Raw genomic sequence first — 22,067 nt, 5'->3', positions numbered from 1 at the left:
AAAAAAAGATAAAAAAAATTAATGTTAATGTCATGATTTTTAAACTTTAAAAAAGACGAACAATTATTTTCTTAAAAAGTATTAAAATATTTATGAATTTTAGTTTAAAAATATAAAATATAAAAAAATAAGTTACAATAAAAATAAAAATTTTTAATTTTTAAAGATTATTTTGTCAATTAATTTATTTTTATTTAATTAAAAATAATTAAATTACAAAAAATAAATTAAAAATTACAAAACATAATTTACATTCACATATCAACTGAAACAAATAAATTTACTAAAATTCATCGAAATCAATCAAAACTAATACAAACAATAGATATTATATAATATTAAATTTGATATAAAAAATTATTTTTAAATATATTATATTTTAATATAATTGAAACATATCGCTAACATTGAAACGAAATTATCAACTATGCTAGAAAGTCCTAGGTCCTACTTCTTTGATCTATCTTTTCACCTTTGAGATTTCTCAAAATCCTTCTATAAATTGCAAAACCCAAAATCCAAATGAAACATTCTTTTCTTGCTCCTTTGGTTTTATGAATTTGTTTGTTTTTTTTTTTTTTTCTATTGTTTGCTATATCGGTGTTCCCCTTGTGGGATGAAGATGATCTTTGGTTTTGTGTGTGCGAGTTTTTTTTTTTTTTTTTTTTTGGGTGAGCTTTGATTGATGTTGAAGAGGGGTTGTCTGTTGTCAACTAGCTAGTGGTGGGCAAGGGATGGTTTTCGATTGTGGTGGGTTTGATGGGGTAATGGCGTTGATGAGTATTCGGCGGATGGTGATAATGGACAGTATGTTCAGGATGTGGTCTGAGTCAGTGGTCTCGGTGCTGCTGTACTTGTCGTTTCTGTTGTAGGTTTGTTTTTTTTTTGGCCATGTGTTTCCTTGTTTTCGGCAATGGGTGGTCACGGTTGGGGGTTGTGGTGGTTAGTTCGTATTGAAGTAAGGCCAGTGACATACAAGTGGTGACGGGATTTTGGATGAGGCTTTTTTTTTAATATAAAGATGACTCATGTATTATAAACTTTTTATTAGTTTAGTACTTAAAATTAAAATTTTTAATTTATTACTTTAAATTTTATTTTATTATCTATTTTATAATTCGAATTAATATCGTTAATCAATTTATTAATGTGATATAAACATATAATAAAATACTTATGTAACTCAAAAATTTTATTCAACGTGGTATCATTAATTATTACATCAACATTAAATGAAATTTTTTTAAAAAAAAAATTTAAAATATTTTTAAAAATTAAAAAATTAAGAAAACTTTCAAAAATAAAAATTTTTATAAAAATAAAATGATCTTAAAATTAAAAAATTCACAAAAATTTAAAAAAAATTTACAACAAAAAAGTCTAAAATTTTTTCAAAAAATCTAAAAATTAATAAAAAAATTCTTTAAAATTTTTAAAAAATTATGAAAAATTTTAAAAAATTAAAAAATCTGAAACATTCTAAAAAATTAGAGAAATTTTTTCAAAAAAGTTAAAAATAAAAAAATTAATACATTAATAAAGAATCCAAAAAATAAAAATAAAAAATTCTAAAAATTCATAAAAATATATAAAATTTTAAAATTGTAAGATTCAAAAAATATTTCATAAATATTAAAATTTTTATAATTTTTTTAAAAATTTAAAATTTAAAAAAAAATTTTCAATTTGAATAATATTTTATTTTTATTAAAATTTTATTTCTTTTGAATTTTTCATAATTTTTTGAGTTTTTTAAGTTTTCATAATTTTTTAATATTTTTTAATATTTCAATTTTTTAAAAAAATTTAAACTATAATATTTTATTTTTTTTGAATTTTTTAATATTAACGTAACAATTAACGATGTGATACTAACTTGATTTTTTTTATACATATTATAATTTTATTGAATGTTAATGTCTTGTCAACATGTTAACTGACACATTATTCTCATATACAAAAGTAAATGATGGAACAAAAATTAAAATATCAAACTGATATTTTTATTTTTTAAAATATTAAATTGATAAAAATTGTATAATACATTATATTTAACCTTTTCTTTTCTTTTTTTGGTTTAAATTGGCCTCCCCATATTTTAAGTGAAGGAATCTTTTTAAGGAATCTTTAGATCCCATAGTTTAAGGGAATCAAATCCCTGATGTTTTGAGTAGGGATCAAATTTCCGAAAATATGGGATTCATTTTTTACTTTTTTTTATTAATTAATAAAATATAAATTATATTATTAATGAACTTAATATGCAATGAGCATAATCAAAATATATTTTTTATTATTATCCAACGTCTTAATAATAAAATATATATTTTATTATTATTGAACTCTATATATGAAATAAATATGATCAAAATGTCTTAATAAATTTAAATTAAACACATTAAAATTATGAATGCAAGCGGTGATCCATTTCAATGAATCTAAAAAATTAGGTGTTTACACGAGCCGTGCCAATTTTTTATTCTTTTTTCCCGCATTGTTGAACTTTCAACTGAGGAGCTATTCTACTTTCCACTTTCCAAGAAGTTGATCCCTGAAATCCTATGACCATACAAAACATGCAAGCAACAGGCTATGCCCCAATTAAAGTGCAAAGAAGTTCATTGACATAAAGAAATTCATTGACATAATCTCTTTAGTCTAAAAACAATGTTCGAATCTCTTTTAAGACATTAGAATTTACAAAAATGGTTGGAGTGGCAAGGAAAAATAGTACTATTTTTTAATAGGAAATGCAATAATTTATGCTTTTTTGTTCAAAGGCAATTAAAAATTTATTTGTATGGATGATGAAATTAATTTTAATAAAATAAAAAATAATGTTAAAAATTATTGTAATTACAATTAAAAAAATTATTAAAGTTACAATTAAAAAAATTTATAAAAAAATTTATATCAAATAAAACTCGTTAGAATTGACATTTAAATTTAATTGATAATATGATGAACTCAACTGTATCACACTGAAAGTGCGGTAAAATCTAAACTCTTATTAAATCAAATTAAGTGGTTTAAAACTATTTATAATAACCTAATAAGTAATTGTTGAAATAAATTAAATTAATTAATCATTTAGGTTGGCCTGCCAAATATGATTATCAATTATTAAAACAATTTTAGGTGTATCAATTTTCTTGGCTCACCAATAAAATTAGTTCTTTTGATAGGTTGGGTGGTTTGATGTGATCATATTGATCATTAGAAGAAAATAAAATGAAAATGTGAAAATTATTGAAACTTAGTCAATTCAGTTACAAAAGGGTGTTGTAGTTAAAAAAATGTTTTGATAATCAATATTTTCTTGTTCATTAATTTTATAGGATTTTCACTTCTTCATGAATCACCAAATTATATAATAGTTCAATAGTACTCAAATCAATTCCAGAATTTAAACTTTAATAGAAATTCAAAAAATCAATATATATAAGCTCATTTCTTGTATGTATATTCATCAATCTTGTAAGAATCATGTTGCCTTTATATTATTTGCTTGATTTTTGACTTAAGATAACACAAATATTGTTAGTATTTCATGCCGATTTACTTGGTAAAAGGGAAAAAATCAATTAAAAAAAATTCCTTTGGGGTTATTCTATAAATGTTGAGACAAGGATATAATTTCTTCTAAAGAGTCTTTATCTTTTATTGTTGGCTTATTAATTAAAATAAAGTCCACCTTAAACTTTAATAAATTCCACAACATAAATGGCTGTTTTTGCTTGGTCAGGTCCTAATCTATGACATGAAATAGTCTTTTATTATCAACAAAGTCATGGAACCATCACATAGTGGGCCTAGGTCCCTATACAAAAAGGTTATTGAAAGGCGACTCTCTAGGGACCACTTTGGGCTTAGCCCATCAACTTCAGTGGCAACAAAATTTTGAGAAAATAAAAACCAAATTTGAATTAGAAAATAAAAACATTATCCTAAGAGAAGAAAAAAATTTAAATTGAAAAAAATAACATGGTATGAAAAAAAAAATGAAAGTGATTTAATTTAAATTTTTTTAAAAAATTTTATAAATTTAATAAAAATTTAAAAAATATATTTTGTATTTAATATGTCAACATAAATAATATCATAATAATTTTCATATTTTATATATATTTAACATAAAATAAATATGATATAAATTCATAAATTATCAAACCTAAAAAACACTTGTATGCATCCAAAAAAGTTAGAGAAAATGCTAGATTAAAAAGTACAAACTTTTAAGCTACTAGAGAAATTTTCTTACTAAGTTATGTTTGATTCGTGATTAGGAGATTATTTTCATGTTTTCTTAATTAGGTGATTATTAAGTCAAGCTTGGATAATATAAAATTATTTACTGGTTTAACTCTTAGCTTTTTTGAATGAAATTGTCAAATTATCATAACATATATTATGAAACTATTACTAAATATAATTTTATGAGTCATCAATAATTTTTTTATTTAGATACGATTAAATATTTAACTGAATCTATTTCATTTTAAAGAGAAATCTCAAGTTTAACTTAAGTATCTTTAAAATAATAGATTTTAGTCTTATGAAATTACTACTAAGTTTGAAAGTATGATTATGTATGAAGAAAGTTATAATACATTCATAACATTCATCCAAAAAATAATACCAATTGATTTCATGTTATCCAAAACCTTAAACAAACAATAAAATCCTTCAATAATTTTTCAAGATTTTATTTGAATGCACATCCCAAATAATTTGGTGATATTTTTATTCAAAAATCTATTTATGAATTTGTATTAAGAAGAATCATTAAATCTTCAAATAGATTAGTAAGTTTTAATTTGAAATTTAAATCTTTTAATATTTTGATAAGATTAAAAAAATTATTTTTGATAAAAAAACTCATTAAATCTTTCAATAATTTGATAATACTTAATTTAGATATTTAAATTTTCTAATAATTTGGTATGATTAAAATTTTTATTTTTTATAAAATTCTCAAATAATTTAGTAGAATTTATAATTAAAAATTTTTTTCATGAAAATCTTTCAATAATTTCATAGGAATCATAAGTTTATTTTAAAAATTCTTTTTTTATTGAGAAAAATCAATTAAATTAAATTAAAGAATAGAAAATTACCAAAAAGTGAAGTTAGCTTGGCTTGGCTTGAATCATGGCTTAGCTATAGGAATAGAAACCGATTAAAGTGGCTTAAATCGCATCTCGGCTCAACTTGGGCGATGGCTGCTGAGTAGCAAGTCAAGTCACAAAACAGGTCGGGTGGTAAAAGGCAAAACGCATCATGGGTGAATTTCAAAATGAAAAACGACGTCGTTTAACTCTGGATATTTAAGACCAAATTTTGTTTTTTTTTTTGCTTTTAGAATTGCTTCAACTCTCTTTCCCCTTTATTTTTTTCCTCTACTTCTCTCCCTAAAGGTTGATGAACACTGTGGCCAGACTCTGCAAATATTGCTGGAAAATTCGACCATCACCAGGATGATATTGAGGTTTTGGTAGAAATCTGGGTTTGATCACCAAATTCTAGAACACTAATCGAAAAGTCATTGCAAACTAAAAAACTCGTAGGAATCCGATTGAAAAACTTGAACACAGTCAAAAAATTCAATTGAAATTTTCAAAAAAATTTTTAAAAATGCAAAAAAATTTAAAAAGTTCCCCATGACAAATTTTGACTTCCCAAATCTATTTGTCCATGAAATTTCCCTCAAAATCACTTTTAAAATCTTTCCAACCTAGGAATCAAGATATTACCCAAAATTCTATCAATTGGACATTATTCATTCAATTTTAAAATTTAATGGATATAATTACAATAAAAAAAAAGCTCAAAGTTTTAATTTCATATAATAAAATCTCGATGACTTATTTGCATTTCAAAATAAAATTTGATGATTTATTCGAATATTAATCCTTATTTATTTGTATGTAAATCCTTTTTTATTTAACCATAAAAGATTTTTAAACTTTATCCAATACATTTTCTTTTTAGGTTGATCTAAGTAAATTTATCTGTGTTAGACCTAGTAAATTTATGAAAAATTACCTTTTTACAATGTTTTAACAAATTCAAATTCAAATAATAAGAAGAAAAACATAATTTTTTTTATCACTTGAGCTAACCATCCACCAGTTTGTATGTAAATCTTTGACAGGTTATTAGAAAAGATATTTGGTGGATGGTAAAGCAAACCAAAATCTATTTTAACTGAGATTTTTCCTATGAGATAACTTGTTGATGAGCTGATCAGCCAAACAAAACCTGTCTCAACTTCTTTGATACTTGCTCAACTAATGCTCCACAAAACTGAAAAAATCAAACAGAGTTTTAAAAATCAACTTGTTTCGTAAAACAAAAAATGGATTTTTAGATAAGAAAGCTACAAGAAATCCTTGATTTTCATTATTTTGAATGCTTATATTTTTAGATATGGAGGGAGAAGAACAACAGGTTATAAAAAAAATTACAAAAGTTTTCCATGTAAATCCTAAGCTGGCTGTCAACTTGAGATTAATAAGATTGAAGCATGTTCCCACAGATCATATTAACAAAAATCTTTGTAAAGTTTGGGATTTATAAGATTCCTTTTTTTATTTGTGATTTTTTATATTCTAATCAGATTGATTAGCACAATCATGATGCAGCAATATTTTTATTTTTTAAAAATATTTATTTATTTATTTATTGAGTTTTTAATAAATGTTTAAAAGTTGAATGGAAATCTTAAAATCACTTTCACCTAATTGAACTTTTAATTGAAAGAAAATTAATTTTGTAAGCCTCATATTACAGCCATTAACCAATTAAGAGCTAAATTTAATGAAAATTAACATTTGATCATTATTATGCATGTATGTATGTGTTATTTGATTAAGAAATAATTTTATTTTATTCCCCTTTATTCGAATTACTTGTTAAACATAGAAAACACAATTTTCATGAATGAACAATGGCTTTGAACATTTTGCTAGAAACGGACAAACGGTAAGAGACGGATCAAAATAGAATTGCAAAAGTTTGAGAAATTTATACTTCACTGTGTTTATAAAGTGGGTCCAGATTCAGTAACATCAGATTTAAATCAATTGAACCTAATCTAAAGTTATCAAACATCAGTGGAACACAACTCAAAATAATGCAATAAAGCAGAAATGACAAAATGTGCGCCGTGACACCATTCGGTGACAGATTTGATCATTTGTATATTGTATTATGTAAAATATTATATATTTGTATATTTGTGTCATATTTTATGTAAAAATTATATGTTATAATTTGTATCAATACGAAATATAAAATATATATTTTTTGTTTTGTTAAATTTATTTATAATTTTTATTAAAATTTTAAATCGTATTATTTTTATATTTTTTATTTATATTATTTTCGTATAAAGTTATCGTATTATTTTTCAAATTATCAAATCTATTAAATGGTTAGTTCAAGTAGCAAAAAGATTGTGCACGCTCTTCTTTTTATTATTTGGTTTAAAGTAAAAATATAATTTTTTATCAATTCGTTAAATCTCATTTAGACAAATCTGTTTAAACCGATTCGAAAAAAAAAAATATTGAAAGAAGCTTAAGAATCCCTAGCCGCTACATAAAAAAATAATACGTGCCGCGCCAAATTTCTATTCTTTTTCCCCACATCCTTGAAGTTTCCAGGGAGTTGTTCCCTGGAATCCTATGATCATACAAAACAAGCACGCAACAGGCTCAGTCCCTCTTAAAGTGCAGAGAATCATACCAGAAGGCACAAAGTCTTCGTTTTTGTCATATTTGAGAATCATACTTGAACTCCTACTGGAGAGATTCAATGATCTCAACACTTTTTCATACTCATCTTTTCCTGCTAATTCTTGTAAGCATCCATTCGATTCTTGCAACAGTTCAGGCTCAACGTAATGTAAGAGTACGTGATTTTCTATCTGCAATGACAAAACCATGACCTGGCAATCACCATCAGGTGATTTTGCCTTTGATTTTGATCCCATTCCAGGCCAAAAAGATAGGTTCGTTCTTCCAATCTGGTATGCTAAGTGATGAGTTGAAGAGTGAAAAACAACAATATTTTTAGGGTTGTAAAATACATATATATACAAATGCATAAATGGATTTAAAGGTCATGAGATATATTCAAAAACAAAGCCCAAACTTATAAGTCAATTAAATATAATATACATTTCAATAGCCACTCAAATTGAAAATGATTCGAAATCAAATAAGTTTGGAAACTAAATAACAAAAACATGAACTTGAAAGAAATTTATAAAAAGATCCGTCACTTGTTATTCAAAAGAAAAATGTTGTAGCATGATGGTGCTTTTGCATATCTCTTATCTAATAAAATGACAATCTATTTTAATATGTTTATTCCGTTCATAAAAAATATTATTATGAGCAATTTGAATTACACTCTTATTATCACAAAAAAAAAATAGAATAGGAGTAGGCATGTCAACACCTAAATTCATAAGTAACCAACATAACCACATAATTTTTGTTGTTTCGTTTGATAAAGCTCTATACTCTACTTCTGTACTTGAATGCGCTACAACTGACTATTTTTTGCTTTTCTAAGATATCAAAGAATCACCAAGAAAAACGCAGTAATCAGTTATAGAACACCGATCATTAACATCACTAGTTCAATCAAAATAAAAAAAAAAGCACAAAGTTCAATTTTATAAGTTGATGAGAATAGCAAATCTTTATGTAGTGTTCCTCGCAAATATCTCAATATCCTAAGAACTATAGCAAAGTGAATTGTTCGTGGTGCTATCATAAATTGGCTTACAACTTGAATTGTATGACTAATATTAGGTCTTGTCACTATCAACTATATAAGACTACCAACCAACTGTTTATACAAAGTAGTATCATTGAGAAGTTTTCCATCAGTAACTTTCTTTTTGACATTAGTTTCAAGAGGAGTGTCAACAGTTTTATTATCAGATAAGCTAGCTTCAAAAATAAGATCAGAAGCATATTTCACTTGAGACAAGACATATCTATGAGAGGAACAATCAATTTTAATACTCAAAAAAGATTGTAATGGACCAAGATCCTTTATCTCAAAGGTTTTGCTAGTTTGCAACTAATACAATTATTGGATGTTTCTGACTTAACATAAACTAACTTGCCACTAAATACCAACTATTGAAGTCTAGAACAAGAAATATGTCCTAACTTATGATGCCAAAGAGAAAAAGATGCAAGCTTTTGAACACTAGAAACTAATAAGGATTTTCTCACAAAAGATGATCAAATTCATCAAAAAAATGATATGACACATATAAGTTTTCCAAAACAAATAATCTTCCAATTTTTTAACCTGTCTCAGCCACTTTCCCTATTAAGCAATCTTGCACCGCACAACCACGAGAGCAAAAAATAACATCAAGGTCTTGATCACATAATTGACCAACAAATAGCAAATCATGAAAGTGATGAAACCAAAAGAACATTATCAAAAGAAATATTTTGAGAACATGAGACAAAGCCAATATGAGTAGCAAACATATTTGAACCATTAGTAGTATGAATAGAAGGTCAAAAAGTAATAGGAGTTAAAGAGTCAAAGATAGAATTATCAAAAGTTTTATAATTAAAATCTTTAGAATCAATGATCCAATCTTTAGAATTAGTACCTGAAGTAATTGATAATGCAGATGTCAAAGAATTATTACTCGTAGAGTTATTATTAATACAAGAAATAACCTGTTGAATAATATTTTGAGTTTGATTTGTAGTGGAGTGAGAGTTAACATCAAAAGTTTCTGTAGACAACATTGCTTTTCAATTCTAGGTAATTATGTTTTGTATGTCCCAACTCATGACAGTAATAACATTCAATTTTATAAGAATCCCTTCGTTAAGATGAGCCAAATGAATTAGAGATAAAAATTTTTTGAACGTGCAGCAGTTACTAAAATAGTATCATCCCCTCATTTGGATTGATTAAGGATGCCTCTCCTAGTTTCTTCAGCCATCAATTCTAACAAAATAGCATCAACAGAAAAAGAAAGGGCACGATATAGAATAAAAGTACGAATGAAGTCAAAATCATCTTGAAGTGCCATTATGAATTATATAAGACGACCTATTTTTTCTCTATCGATAATATAGTTCTGCATCAACAATCCATTTAGGTTCTATAAAAGCTAATTGATCTCAAATAATTGATATTTCAAAATGAAAATTAGAAATTGATTGTCCCCTTCTCTGTTTCAAAGTGGCAAGATCCATTTCAAGTTTATATCTTCGAGCAAAATTACTTTAAACATAACATTTTTCAAGAAAATCCCAAACCTCTTTAGCAGTGTCAAAATTTTCAAGTTACATACTAATTGAAGGAGCAACAATATTGGCAATCCAAGTAACAATTTTGCTATTATTAATCTCTTATTGTTCATATTCAGGCACAAAATTTTTCAATCTATCAAGAGATCTCAGACATTTTTTATCACTTGAACATATTTCCAGAGTCCTTTTCCTTTTAAAAATTAAATTTCGCATCAAATAAGACCAATGAGTGTAATTTATTCCATCTAATTTTATTGTAATAAGCTGTGATAATTTTAAAAGAGCCATGAGTAAAAATAATTTAAAGCCAATGCACCGATCAACTTGTAACAAGCTAATAAATTGATCAATTCGTAGCAGGTGAAACAAACAAGTCGATTACACAAGTAAACAATCCAGAACTAATAAAATATTTAGTCAACTTGTAGCTAATGAATAAAAGAAGGAAAAGACAAAGCAATTCCAATTTTACAAAACCAAGCTATAGTCAATGGCACAAAACCAATTCTACCCAATTTCATAAAATGACAAAACAAAAAAAAATACAAATGCAACAGCCACTTATTAAGGGAAAAAAAAAGGTCAAACAATAGCAAATCAAAGTGACCTAAAACAAAGAAAAATACCAGTCACCGAAAGCTCTGATACCATGATAACTTGAAGAGTGAAAAACAACAATATTTTTAAGGTTGTAAAATACATATATATGCAAATGTATAAATGGATTTAAAGCCCATGATATATATTCAAAAATAAAGTCCAACCTTATAAGTCAACTAAACATAATATACATTTTAACACTAAGATCCTGGAGATAACTATAGTATGGTATGCTAATAGAGAGAATCCAATAACTGATAAAGATTAAAAGGCTGAGCTCACTAGGAACGGACATCTTATGTTTAAAGATCTAAAAGATAAAGAGTTGTGAAGGTCCCAAAGCCTCACAAATGATTCTAAAATGTCACATGCAGCCATGCTTGATGCAAGGAATTTTGTGATTGCAAGCAACAACTCAGCCAACATATGGGAAAGCTTCAAATATCCAACTGATACCATCTTACGAACTCAAGAACTGAATGTTGATGGCAATCTTTTATCAGTTTTAGATGAAACAAGTTATAATAAGGGGAAATATCAACTTTATTTCGATAAACGATCTTTCATACTTAATCAAATAGATATGTTCACCAGAAAGCCTAACAATCATTATTTTAGTTTTGAAACTGGTTCTTAGTTGATCTTCAACAAGTTAGGGTATATCCAAATCCAAAATTCAAATTGAAGTCTACTCAACCTTGCTCCAGTAAATGCTGCTCCAAAACCAGACTCAAACTATTGTAAGGCAATAATTAATTTTTATGGAGTTGTTACTCCCTATTATTATCCAAGGAACCCTAGTTGGCAACGAAGGCCAACTGGATTTTTACTAATGGAATTATGGTATATGAGTTTATACAAAATGGTTTATTGGTTAGCTTTCTCTTTGGAGTGCTAAGGCCTAATTGACAGTAAAGACCGTAAATTGCATCAGAGATTGCAAAAGGCCTCATATACTTGTATGAAGAATGCAACACACAAATCATCCACTGTGACATAAAGCCATAAAATATACCATTGGATGATTCTTTTACTATTAAAATATCTGATTTTGGGTTGTCAAAGCTTTTGATCAACAACAACACTCAAACGCTGACAGGCATAAGATGGACTAAAGGGTATGTGGCATTAGAATGGTTCAAAAACACCCCAGTCAAAGTGTAGGTAGATGTTTACAGTTTTGAAGTGATGCTGTTAGAAATTATATGTTGCAGAAGATGTGTTAAAGTTGAGATGGAAGAAGCAACAATATTAACAAAATGGGCATTTGAATGCTACAGAGAAGGCATAGTTGAAAAGCTGGTGGAAAATGATGAAAAGGCTAGAAGTGATGTTAAGAAATTAGAGATGTTATTAAAAGTGGCAATTTAGTGTGTACAAGAAAATCCATTGTTGAGGCCATCCATGAAGATTGTTACAATGATGCTTGATGGTGTTGTCCAGGTTCCTACTCCACCATGCCATTTCCTTGTAAATTCAATGATCTAGTCTTTATAATAACCTAACAATGAATTGTTGAAGAAATGAAATTAATTAATCATTTAGGTTGACCCTGCCAAACATGATTATCAATTATCAAAACAATTTTAGGTGTATCAATTTTCTTGGCTCACCAACAAATTAGTTCTTTCAATAAGTTGGGTAATTTCATGTGATCATATTGACTATTAGAAGAAAATAAAATGAAAATGTGAAAATTGTTGAAACTTTGCCAATTCAGTTACAAAAAAGAGTGGCTGTTAAGAAAATGTTTTGATAATCAATATTTTCTTGTTCATAATCTTTTCTTGGTCATTAATTTTATAGGATTTTCACTTCTTCATGAATCATCAAATTATATAACAGTTGAATAATACTTGAATCGATTCTAGAACTGAAGGTATGGAACTTAAACTTTAATCGTAATTCAAAAAATCAATATATGTATATATATAAGCTCATTTCTTGTATGTATATTCATCAATCCTGTAAGAATCTTGTTGCTTTTATATTATTTGCTTGATCTTTGACTTGGGATCACAAGTATTGTTAGTATTTCACACCAATTTATTTGTAAAAGGGAAAAAATTAATTAAAAAAAAACTCCTTTGGGGTTATTCTATAAATGTTGGGACAAGGATATAATTTATTCTAAGGAGTCTTCATCATTTATTGTTGGCTTATTAATTAAAATAAAGTCCACTTTAAATTTTAATAAATTCCCACAACATAAATAGCTGGCTTTGGTTGGTCCGATCCTAATCTACGACATGAAATAGTCTTTTATTATCAACAAAATCATTGAACTAGAACATGGTGGGCCTAGGTCCCTATACAAAAACGTAATTGAAAGGCAACACTCTAGGGACCACTTTAGGCGTAGCCCATCAACTTCACTGTAAAAAAAAATTAGAAAGTAAAAACCAAATTTCAATTAGAAAATAAAAACATTATCCCAAGAGAAGAAAAGATCTTGCAATTTTAAACTGAAAAAGTTACATGATATGAAATATATATATATATATATGAAAGTGATATAATATAATTTTTTTTAAAAAAATTATATAAATTTAATAAAAATTTAAAAATATATTTTGTATTTAATATGTTAACATAAATAATAACATAATAACAACATAAAATAAATATGATATAAATTCATGAATTATCAAACCTAAAAAACACTTGTATGCATCCAAAAAAGTTAAAGAAAAAGCTAGATTAAAAAGCACAAACTTTTAAACTACTAGAGAATTTTTCTTGCTAAGTTATGTTTGATTCTTAATTAGGAGATTCTTTTCATGTTTTCTTAATTAGGTGATTATTAAGTCAGACTTAGATAATAAAAAATTATTTATTAGTCTAACCCTTTGCTTTTTTCAGTGAAGTCGTCAAACTATTATAATATATAAATTCATGAACCTATCACTAAATATAACTTTATGAGTTTCTAGCAATCTTTTATATTTAGATACAATTGAGCACTTAACTGAATTTATTTTATTTTTAAAAAAAATCTCAAGTTTGACTTAAGTATATTTAAAATAGTAGATTTTAGCATTACGAAACCGACACTAAGTCCAAAAAAATGATTATGCGTGAAAAAAATTATAGCATCCTCACAACACTAATTTGAAAGATAGTACTAATTGATTTTATGTTATCCAAAGCCTTAGATAAACAATAAAATCCTCTAATAATTTTTTAAGATTTTATTTGGATGCACATCCCCAAATAGTATGGTGAGATTTTTATTAAGAAATCTATTTATGAAGTTTGCTTTAAGAAGAATCACTAAATCTTTCACTAGTTTAGTAAGATTTAATTCAAAATTTAAATCTTCTAATATTTGGATAGGATTAAAAAAATTATTTTTAATAAAAACTCATTAATTCCTCTAATAATTTGATAATACTTAATTTAGATATTTAAGTCTTCTAATAGTTTGGAAAGATTAAAAGTTTTATTTTTTATAAAATTTTATTATAAAATTCTCAAATAGTTTGATAGAATTCATAATTAAAAATTTTTTCATGAAAATCATTCAATAATTTTATAGGAATCATGAGTTTATTTTAAGAATTCTTTCTTTTTTTTTTCTTGAAAAAAATCAATTAAAATAAATATAAATTAATTAAATTCAATTAAAGAATAAAATGGTTGTTGAGTAGTAAGTCGGGTCACAAAACAGGTCGAGCAATAAATGGCAAAACACATTGATCATGGGTAGGGTTGACATTGAGTCGGGTTTGGGGCAGGTTTTGCTCGCTCCAAACCCAACCCGACTTTATGTGTTATTAAACCTGAACCTGACCTTACCCGAAATTTTTTTTATTTTTTCATACCTAACCCTGACTCCGACTCGATACTATATAAACCGTACCCAACTCGATACTATATAAAATATTATTTTTTTAAAATATAAAATATTATTTTTTAAATATAAATATTTAAAAATATCATTATATAAATATATATATAATTAAATAATTAATTAAAAATAATTTTTTATATAATATCGGGTCGGATCGGGTTCGATTTGCCTAAAACGCGAACCCGACCCGACCCTGATTGTTTCCTAACCTTACCCGATCGACCCGATCCGAAACTCGAATTTCAAAAAAAGAATTCGACCTCATAGGGTCGGGTTGGGTCGAAATCCGTCGAGGATAGGTTTGATTGCCGACCCTAATCATGGGTGAATGTCAAAATACAATAAGACATCGTTTAACTCTGGGTATAAAAGATCAAATTTTGTTTTTTTTCTTTTCAGAATTGCTTCAACTCTCTTTCCTCTTTATTTTTTCCTTTACTTCTATCTCTAATACTATGTTTAGACTGAGGAGAGAGGAAGTAAGGGAAAGGAAAATAAAATAAAAATAATGAAAATAGAAAAATCTTTTTCTTATTTGGATAAATTTTTACTTCAAAGAAAAGAAAAAGTAAAAACTCAATAACTTTTGATTTTTTTTGTAATCTTCACTTTTTCAATACCCAATTTGGGAGAAAAGTTAAAGTAAGGAAAATTGAAAAAAATTTATTTTTGTTAAAAAATTATTATATGTATGAGTGTTCTAAAATCACAAGTAATGAAAGATTATAACTGAAAAAAATTATTATAATAAATTATTTTCTTTCTTTTTTACTCTTTATGCAAACAAAGATTATTAGAATTCTTTTTCTTTCATTTATTAATTTTAACTATCTAACAAAAAGTGCATATATTTTTTCATTTTTTTAAAAAAAATTATTTTATTTTTTTTATTAATATTTATCCAAACATTGCATAAAGATTAATGAATATTGTCTCCGAACTTTGCAAATATTGCTGGAAAATTTGTACATCATCAAGATGTTATCGAGGTTTTAGTCGAAATCTGGATTTGATCGCCAAATTCTAGAACATTAGTCAAAAAGTCATTGAAAACTCGAAAAACTTGTTGGAATCCAACTAAAAAACTTAAACAACACCAAAAAATTAAAATTTTTAAAAATTAATGCAAAAAAATTTCAACAATTCCCCCTAACAAATTTTGACTTCTCAAATTTGTTTGTCCACGAATTTTCCCTCAAAATTACCTTTAAGATCTTTCCATCCTAAAAATCAAGAAATTACCCAAAATTCTATAATTTGGACAGTATTCATTCAATTTTAAAATTTAATGAATATAATTACAATAAAATAAAAAGCTCAAAGTTTGAGGATTTATTTGAATATTAATCCTTATTTATTTGTATATAAATCTTTTATTATTTAGTGGCAAGGGGTTTTTAAACTTCACCTGCTGCATTCCCTTTATAGGTTAATCTAAACAAATTTATTTATATCGGACTTAATGAATTTATAAAAAATTAACTTCTCACGACGTTTTAGTATATTCAAATTCAAATAATAAAGAGAAAAACATAATTTTTTTTTTCACTTAAGCCAACCATCCACTAGTTTGTAAGTAAGTCTTTGACAGGTTATTAGAAAAAATATTTGATGGATGGTAAAGCAAAACAAAATCTATTTTAAGTTAGATTTTTCCTATGAGATAACTTGTTGATGAGCTGATCAGCAAAACAAAACCTGTCTCGACTTCTTTGATACTTGCTCAACTAATGCTCCACAAAACTGAAAAAAATTAAACAGAGTTTTAAAAATCAACTTGTTTCGTAAAACAAAAAATGGGTTTTTAGAGATGGACAGTAAGAAAGCTACAAGAAATCCTTGATTTTCATTATTTTAAGCATTATTTTGAAAGCTTATATTTTTAAATATTGTGGGAGATGAACAACAGGTTATATAAAAATTTATAAAAGTTTTCCATGTAAATCCTAAGCTGGTTGTCAACTTGATTAACAAGATTGAAGCATCTTCCCATAGATCATATTAACAAAAATCTTTGTAAAGTTTGGGATTTGTAAGATTCTATTTTTTATTTATGATTTTTTATATTCTAATCAGATTGATTAGCACAATCATGATGTAGCAATATTTTTATTTTTTAAAAATAATTATTTATTTACTTATTGAGTTTTTAAAAAATGTTTAAAAGTTGAATGGAAATCTTAAAATCACTTTCACCTAATTGAACTTTTAATTGAAAGAAAATTAATTTTGTAAGCCTCATATTACAGTCAGTAACCAATTAAGAGCTAAATTTAATGAAAATAAACATTTGATCATTATTATGCATATATGTATGTGTTATTTGATTAAGAAATAATTTTATTTTATTCCCCTTTATTCGAATTACTTGTTAAACATAGCAAACACAATTTTCATGAATGAACAATGGCTTTGAACATTTTGTTAGAAACGGACAAACGGTAAGAGACGGATCAAAATAGAATTGCAGAAGTTTGAGAAATTTATACTTCACTGTGTTTGTAAAGTGGGTCCAGACTCAGTAACATCACATTTAAATCAATTGAACCTAATCTAAAGTTATCAGACATCAGTGGAACACAACTGAAAATAATGCAATAAAGCAGAAATGTCAAAATATGAGCTGTGACACCATCCAATGATAGATTATAGATTTGATAATTTGTATATTTATATTATATAAAATATTAAAATTTTATGTATTTATATTATATTTTATATAAAAATTATAGGTTATAATTTGTGTTGATATTAAAATATAAAATTTTTTTTATTTTGTTGAATTTATTTATAATTTTTATTAAAATTTTAAATCATATTTTTTTATTTTTTTATTTATATTATTTTTGTATTATGTCGTTATATAGTTTTTCAAATTGTCAAATTATCGAGTAGTTAGTTCAAGTAGCAAAAAAAAATGTGCTCTTCTTTTTGTTGTTCGGTTTAAAGTAAGAAGATAATTTTTTATAAATTCGTTAAATCTCATTTAGATAAATCGTTTTAAACTGATTCAAATATATATATATATATTGAAAGAAGAGTAAGAATCCCTTGCCGCTACACAAAAAAAAAAAGTACGTGCCGTGCCAAATTTCTGTTCTTTTTCCCCTCATCCTTGAAGTTTCCAGGGAGTTGTTCCCTGGAATCCCATGATCATACAAAACGCGCACGCAACCGGCTCAGTCCCTTTTAAAGTGCAGAGAATCGTACCAGAAGGCACAAAGTTTTCGTTTTCGTCACATTTGGGAATCATACTTGAATTCCTACTGGAGAGATTCAATGATCTCAACACTTTTTCATACTCGTCTTTTCCTGCTTATTCTTGTAAGCATCCACTGGATTCTCGCAACAGTTCAGGCTCAACGTAATGTAAATGTAGGTGATTCTCTATCTGCAAATGACAAAACCATGAGCTGGCAATCACCATCAGGTGATTTTGCCTTTGGTTTTCATCCCATTCCAGGCCAAAAAGATAGGTTCGTTCTTGCGATCTGGTATGCTAAGATCCCGGAAAGAACTATAGTATGGTATGCTAATAGAGAGAATCCAGCAACTGATAAAGATTCAAAGGTTGAGCTCACCAGGACCGGACATCTTGTGCTTAAAGATCCTAAAGACAAAGAGTTGTGGAGGTCCCAAAGCCTCACAAATGATTCTCAAGTGTCACACGCAGCCATGCTTGATACAGGGAATTTTGTGATAGCTAGCAACAACTCAGCCAACATATGGGAAAGCTTCAAATATCCAACTGATACCATCTTACCGACTCAAGAATTGGATTTTGATGGCAATCTTTTATCAGCCCTGGATGAAACAAGTTACAATAAGGGGAAATATCAACTTCGTTTCGATAAAGGATCTCTCATACTTAATCAAATAGATATGTTCACCGGAAAACCTTACAATAATTATTCAAGTTTTGAAACGGGTTCTCGGTTGATCTTCAACAAGTCAGGGCATATCCAAATCCAGAATTCAACTGGAAGTCCACGCAAACTTGCACCAGAAAATGCTGTTCCAAGACCAGACTCAAACTACTACAGGGCAACCCTTGATTTTTATGGAGTTTTTACTCTCTATTCTTATCCAAGGAACCCCAGTGGCGGTGAAAGCTGGTCTGTCTTGTGGTTCAGGCCTAGGGACATCTGTCGTAGCTTTGTAGACGGAACAGCTACATTCGGAAATGGCCCTTGTGGTTATAACAGTATTTGTGAACTTATCAATGATAGGAGGCCTAATTGCACATGTCCCCCTGGATTTTCTTTCTTGGATGAAAATAATCCATACACGGGCTGCAAACCGGATTACACAAGCTACCCTGAAGATTGCAATCCGGACGGATCCACTAATGGGGAAGATCGCTTTGATTTCAAGCCAATGTCATTTGCTGATTTTCCTTTCAGTGACTATGGGATATTGAAACCTGCAACTGAGTTGGAATGTAAGCAATCTTGCCTTCTTGACTGTTCTTGTGCAGTTGCCATTTTACAGGATCCAACTTTAACTGAAAATGGCATTGGAACTTGTTGGAAAAAGAAATTACCACTTTCAAGTGGGTGGTTTGACAGAGATAATATAGCTAGAACAGCTCTATTTAAGGTACCAAAGTCAAATGCCTCTAGGACAAACCAAGCCACTACAAAACCAAGCATTGAAAATCGGAATCAAGTTATTTTGATCCTTTCAGTTCTCTTAGGCACCTCTGCAATTTTCAACTTCTTTTCTTTAGCTGCAATTTCTCTGATCTTCTTGTGTTTATATCAAAGAAGACTTCGATACTTAGACGGTATTCCTAGCGGAAGAGATTTAGAGACTAATCTACGTTCTTTCACATACAAAGATCTGGAACAAGCCACAAACAGATTCAAAGAAGAACTAGGAAGGGGTGCTTTTGGTACGGTTTACAAAGGAGAATTGCCATCAAGTTATGGAAATTATGTTGCAGTCAAGAAATTAGAAAAGTTTGCTAAAGAGGGTGAAAAGGAATTTAAAACAGAAGTGAAGGTCATTGGCCAAACTCACCACAAGAATTTGGTGAGACTACTTGGCTATTGTGATGAAGGTGAAAATAGACTGCTGGTCTATGAGTTTATGCAAAATGGTTCATTGGCTAGCTTCCTTTTTGGAGTGCTAAGGCCAAGTTGGCAACGAAGACTGCAAATTGCATCAGGGATTGCGAAAGGCCTCACATACTTGCATGAAGAATGCAACACACAAATCATCCACTGTGACATAAAGCCACAAAATATACTATTGGATGATTCTTTTACTGCCAAAATATCTGATTTTGGGTTGTCAAAGCTTCTGATCAACAACAACACTCGAACTCTGACCGGCATAAGAGGGACTAAAGGGTATGTGGCACCAGAGTGGTTCAGAAACACCCCAGTCACAGTGAAGGTAGATGTTTACAGTTTTGGAGTCATGCTGTTAGAGATCATTTGTCGCAGAAGATGTGTTGAAGTTGAGATGGAGGAAGCAACAATATTAACAGAATGGGCATTCGAATGCTACAGAGAAGGCATAGTTGAAAAGCTGGTGGAAAATGATGAAGAGGCTGGAAGTGATGTGGGGAAATTGGAGATGTTATTAAAAGTGGCAATTTGGTGTGTACAAGAAAATCCATTGTTGAGGCCATCTATGAGGATTGTTACAATGATGCTCGATGGTGCTGTCCAGGTTCCTACTCCACCATGCCCTTTCCTTGTCGATTCAATGAGCTAGTCGATTTCCTTGCAGTTTACAAATTTAAAAAGTTCCAGTTTTCAATAATTTGTCTCAGAGCAAGAAAAATTCAGAGGAAAAATAGACTGCCTCACTTACTGTTAATAAATGAAATGGCAGCTTTTTGCTTAAATTTTAGCAGCAATTAAGCGAATTTACATTCTTGTTCAAATAAAATTAGCCGACATCCACAAATTAGCTCATCACAAGATCCCATTTAGTTTAATGATTGATACAATTTCTTTTTGCGTAAGATTTCATATTTGCAAATAGAACAAGGGATTGCAAATGTAAAAATTTTTACTCTAGATTTGTTGAATGACATTTTTTAAAAGTGATTGTATGAACCAATCGAATTAATTTTTGAATTTATTAACATAATCATTTTTTTCAAAAACAATGTTCAAATCTCTTTGTCACGAATTAAAAAAAAATTACAATTTACAAAATTGGGTTGGAGTGGCAAGCAAAAAGAGTAGAACCATCAATGACTATTTTCGAATGGGAAATGCAACAACTTATGGTCTTTTGACCAAAGGCAATTAAATCAAATTAAGCAGCTTTAAAACTATTTATAATAACCTAATAATGAATTGTTTAAAGAAATTAATTAATCATTTAGGTTAGCCCTCCCAAACATGATTATCAATTATCAAAACAATTTAGGTGTACCAATTTTCTTGGCTCACCAACAAAATTAGTTCTTTGGATTGATTGTTTGGTTTGATGTGATCATATTGACCATTAGAAGAAAATAAAATAAAAATACGAGAATTATTAATACTTAGATCGATTTTAGAATAAAAAATTTCAAATTTAAACTTCAGTAATAATTTAAAAAATAATATATATATATATATATATACAAGCTCATTTCTTGTATATATATTCATCAATCTTGTTAGAATCCTGTTGCTTTTATATTATTTGCTTGATCTTTGACATGGGATCACAAATATAGTTAGTATTTCATGCTGATCTACTTGGTAAAAGGAAAAAATAAATAAATAAAAAAACTCCTTTGTGTTATTCTATAAATGTTGAGCCAAGGATATAATTTCTTCTAAGGAGTCTTCATTCTTTATTGGTAGCTTATTAATTAAAATAAAGTCCTTAAATTTTAATAATTTCCCACAGCATAAATGGCTGGTTTTGGTTGTTCAGGTCCTAATCTATGGCCTGAAATAGTCTTTTTATTATTAATAAAATCATGCAACCATCACTTAGTGGGCCTAGGTTCCTATACCAAAAAAAAAAAAAAATGAATTTTAAAGGTAACTCTCTTGGGACCATTGGGCTTCGCCCATCAACTTCACTTTTCAAAAATTTTAGAAAATATAAACCAAATATGAATTAGAAAATAAAGAAATTATCTAAAGAGAAAAAATTATATTATAATTTAAAACACGATATAATTATATAATACAAAAAAATATAAAAATAATATGATTTAAAATTTTTATAAAAATTATACATAAATTTGATACAATTAATTTCAAATTTATGAAATAAAAAGTTTAATTTATTATTATTAATGAATAAATTTGATAACAATAAAAAATATATATTTTGTATTTGATATA

General features: G+C 27.5%; 1 protein-coding gene and 2 pseudogenes across 1 annotated transcript; all 3 read left to right on the top strand.

Annotated features, from left to right (window-relative positions):
* Positions 1–7,589: 7,589 nt before the first annotated feature.
* LOC111288853 (G-type lectin S-receptor-like serine/threonine-protein kinase LECRK4) lies at positions 7,590–11,730 on the top strand (annotated as a pseudogene).
* A 17-nt stretch (positions 11,731–11,747) lies between these two features.
* On the top strand, positions 11,748–12,395 carry LOC149519166 (G-type lectin S-receptor-like serine/threonine-protein kinase LECRK4; annotated as a pseudogene).
* Positions 12,396–17,812: 5,417 nt separating this feature from the next.
* Positions 17,813–20,617, top strand: LOC111286984 (G-type lectin S-receptor-like serine/threonine-protein kinase LECRK3). Its single transcript, XM_022877107.2, has one exon. It carries the CDS (start codon positions 18,040–18,042, stop codon positions 20,482–20,484), a length of 2,445 nt encoding a protein of 814 aa, XP_022732842.1. The 5' UTR covers positions 17,813–18,039; the 3' UTR covers positions 20,485–20,617.
* The last annotated feature ends 1,450 nt before the right edge of the window (positions 20,618–22,067 follow it).

Source organism: Durio zibethinus, chromosome 4 (assembly GCF_047325235.1).
Source record: "Durio zibethinus cultivar Kanyao isolate XHJ-2024 chromosome 4, ASM4732523v1, whole genome shotgun sequence".
Classification (NCBI taxonomy): Eukaryota; Viridiplantae; Streptophyta; class Magnoliopsida; order Malvales; family Malvaceae; genus Durio; species Durio zibethinus.
This window is presented reverse-complemented; position numbering and strand designations above follow the sequence as displayed.

Bases quoted from the DNA above. Each gene is read 5' to 3' on its own strand.
- LOC111286984 (XM_022877107.2), top strand. From the start codon at position 18,040: ATGATCTCAACACTTTTTCATACTCGTCTTTTCCTGCTTATTCTTGTA.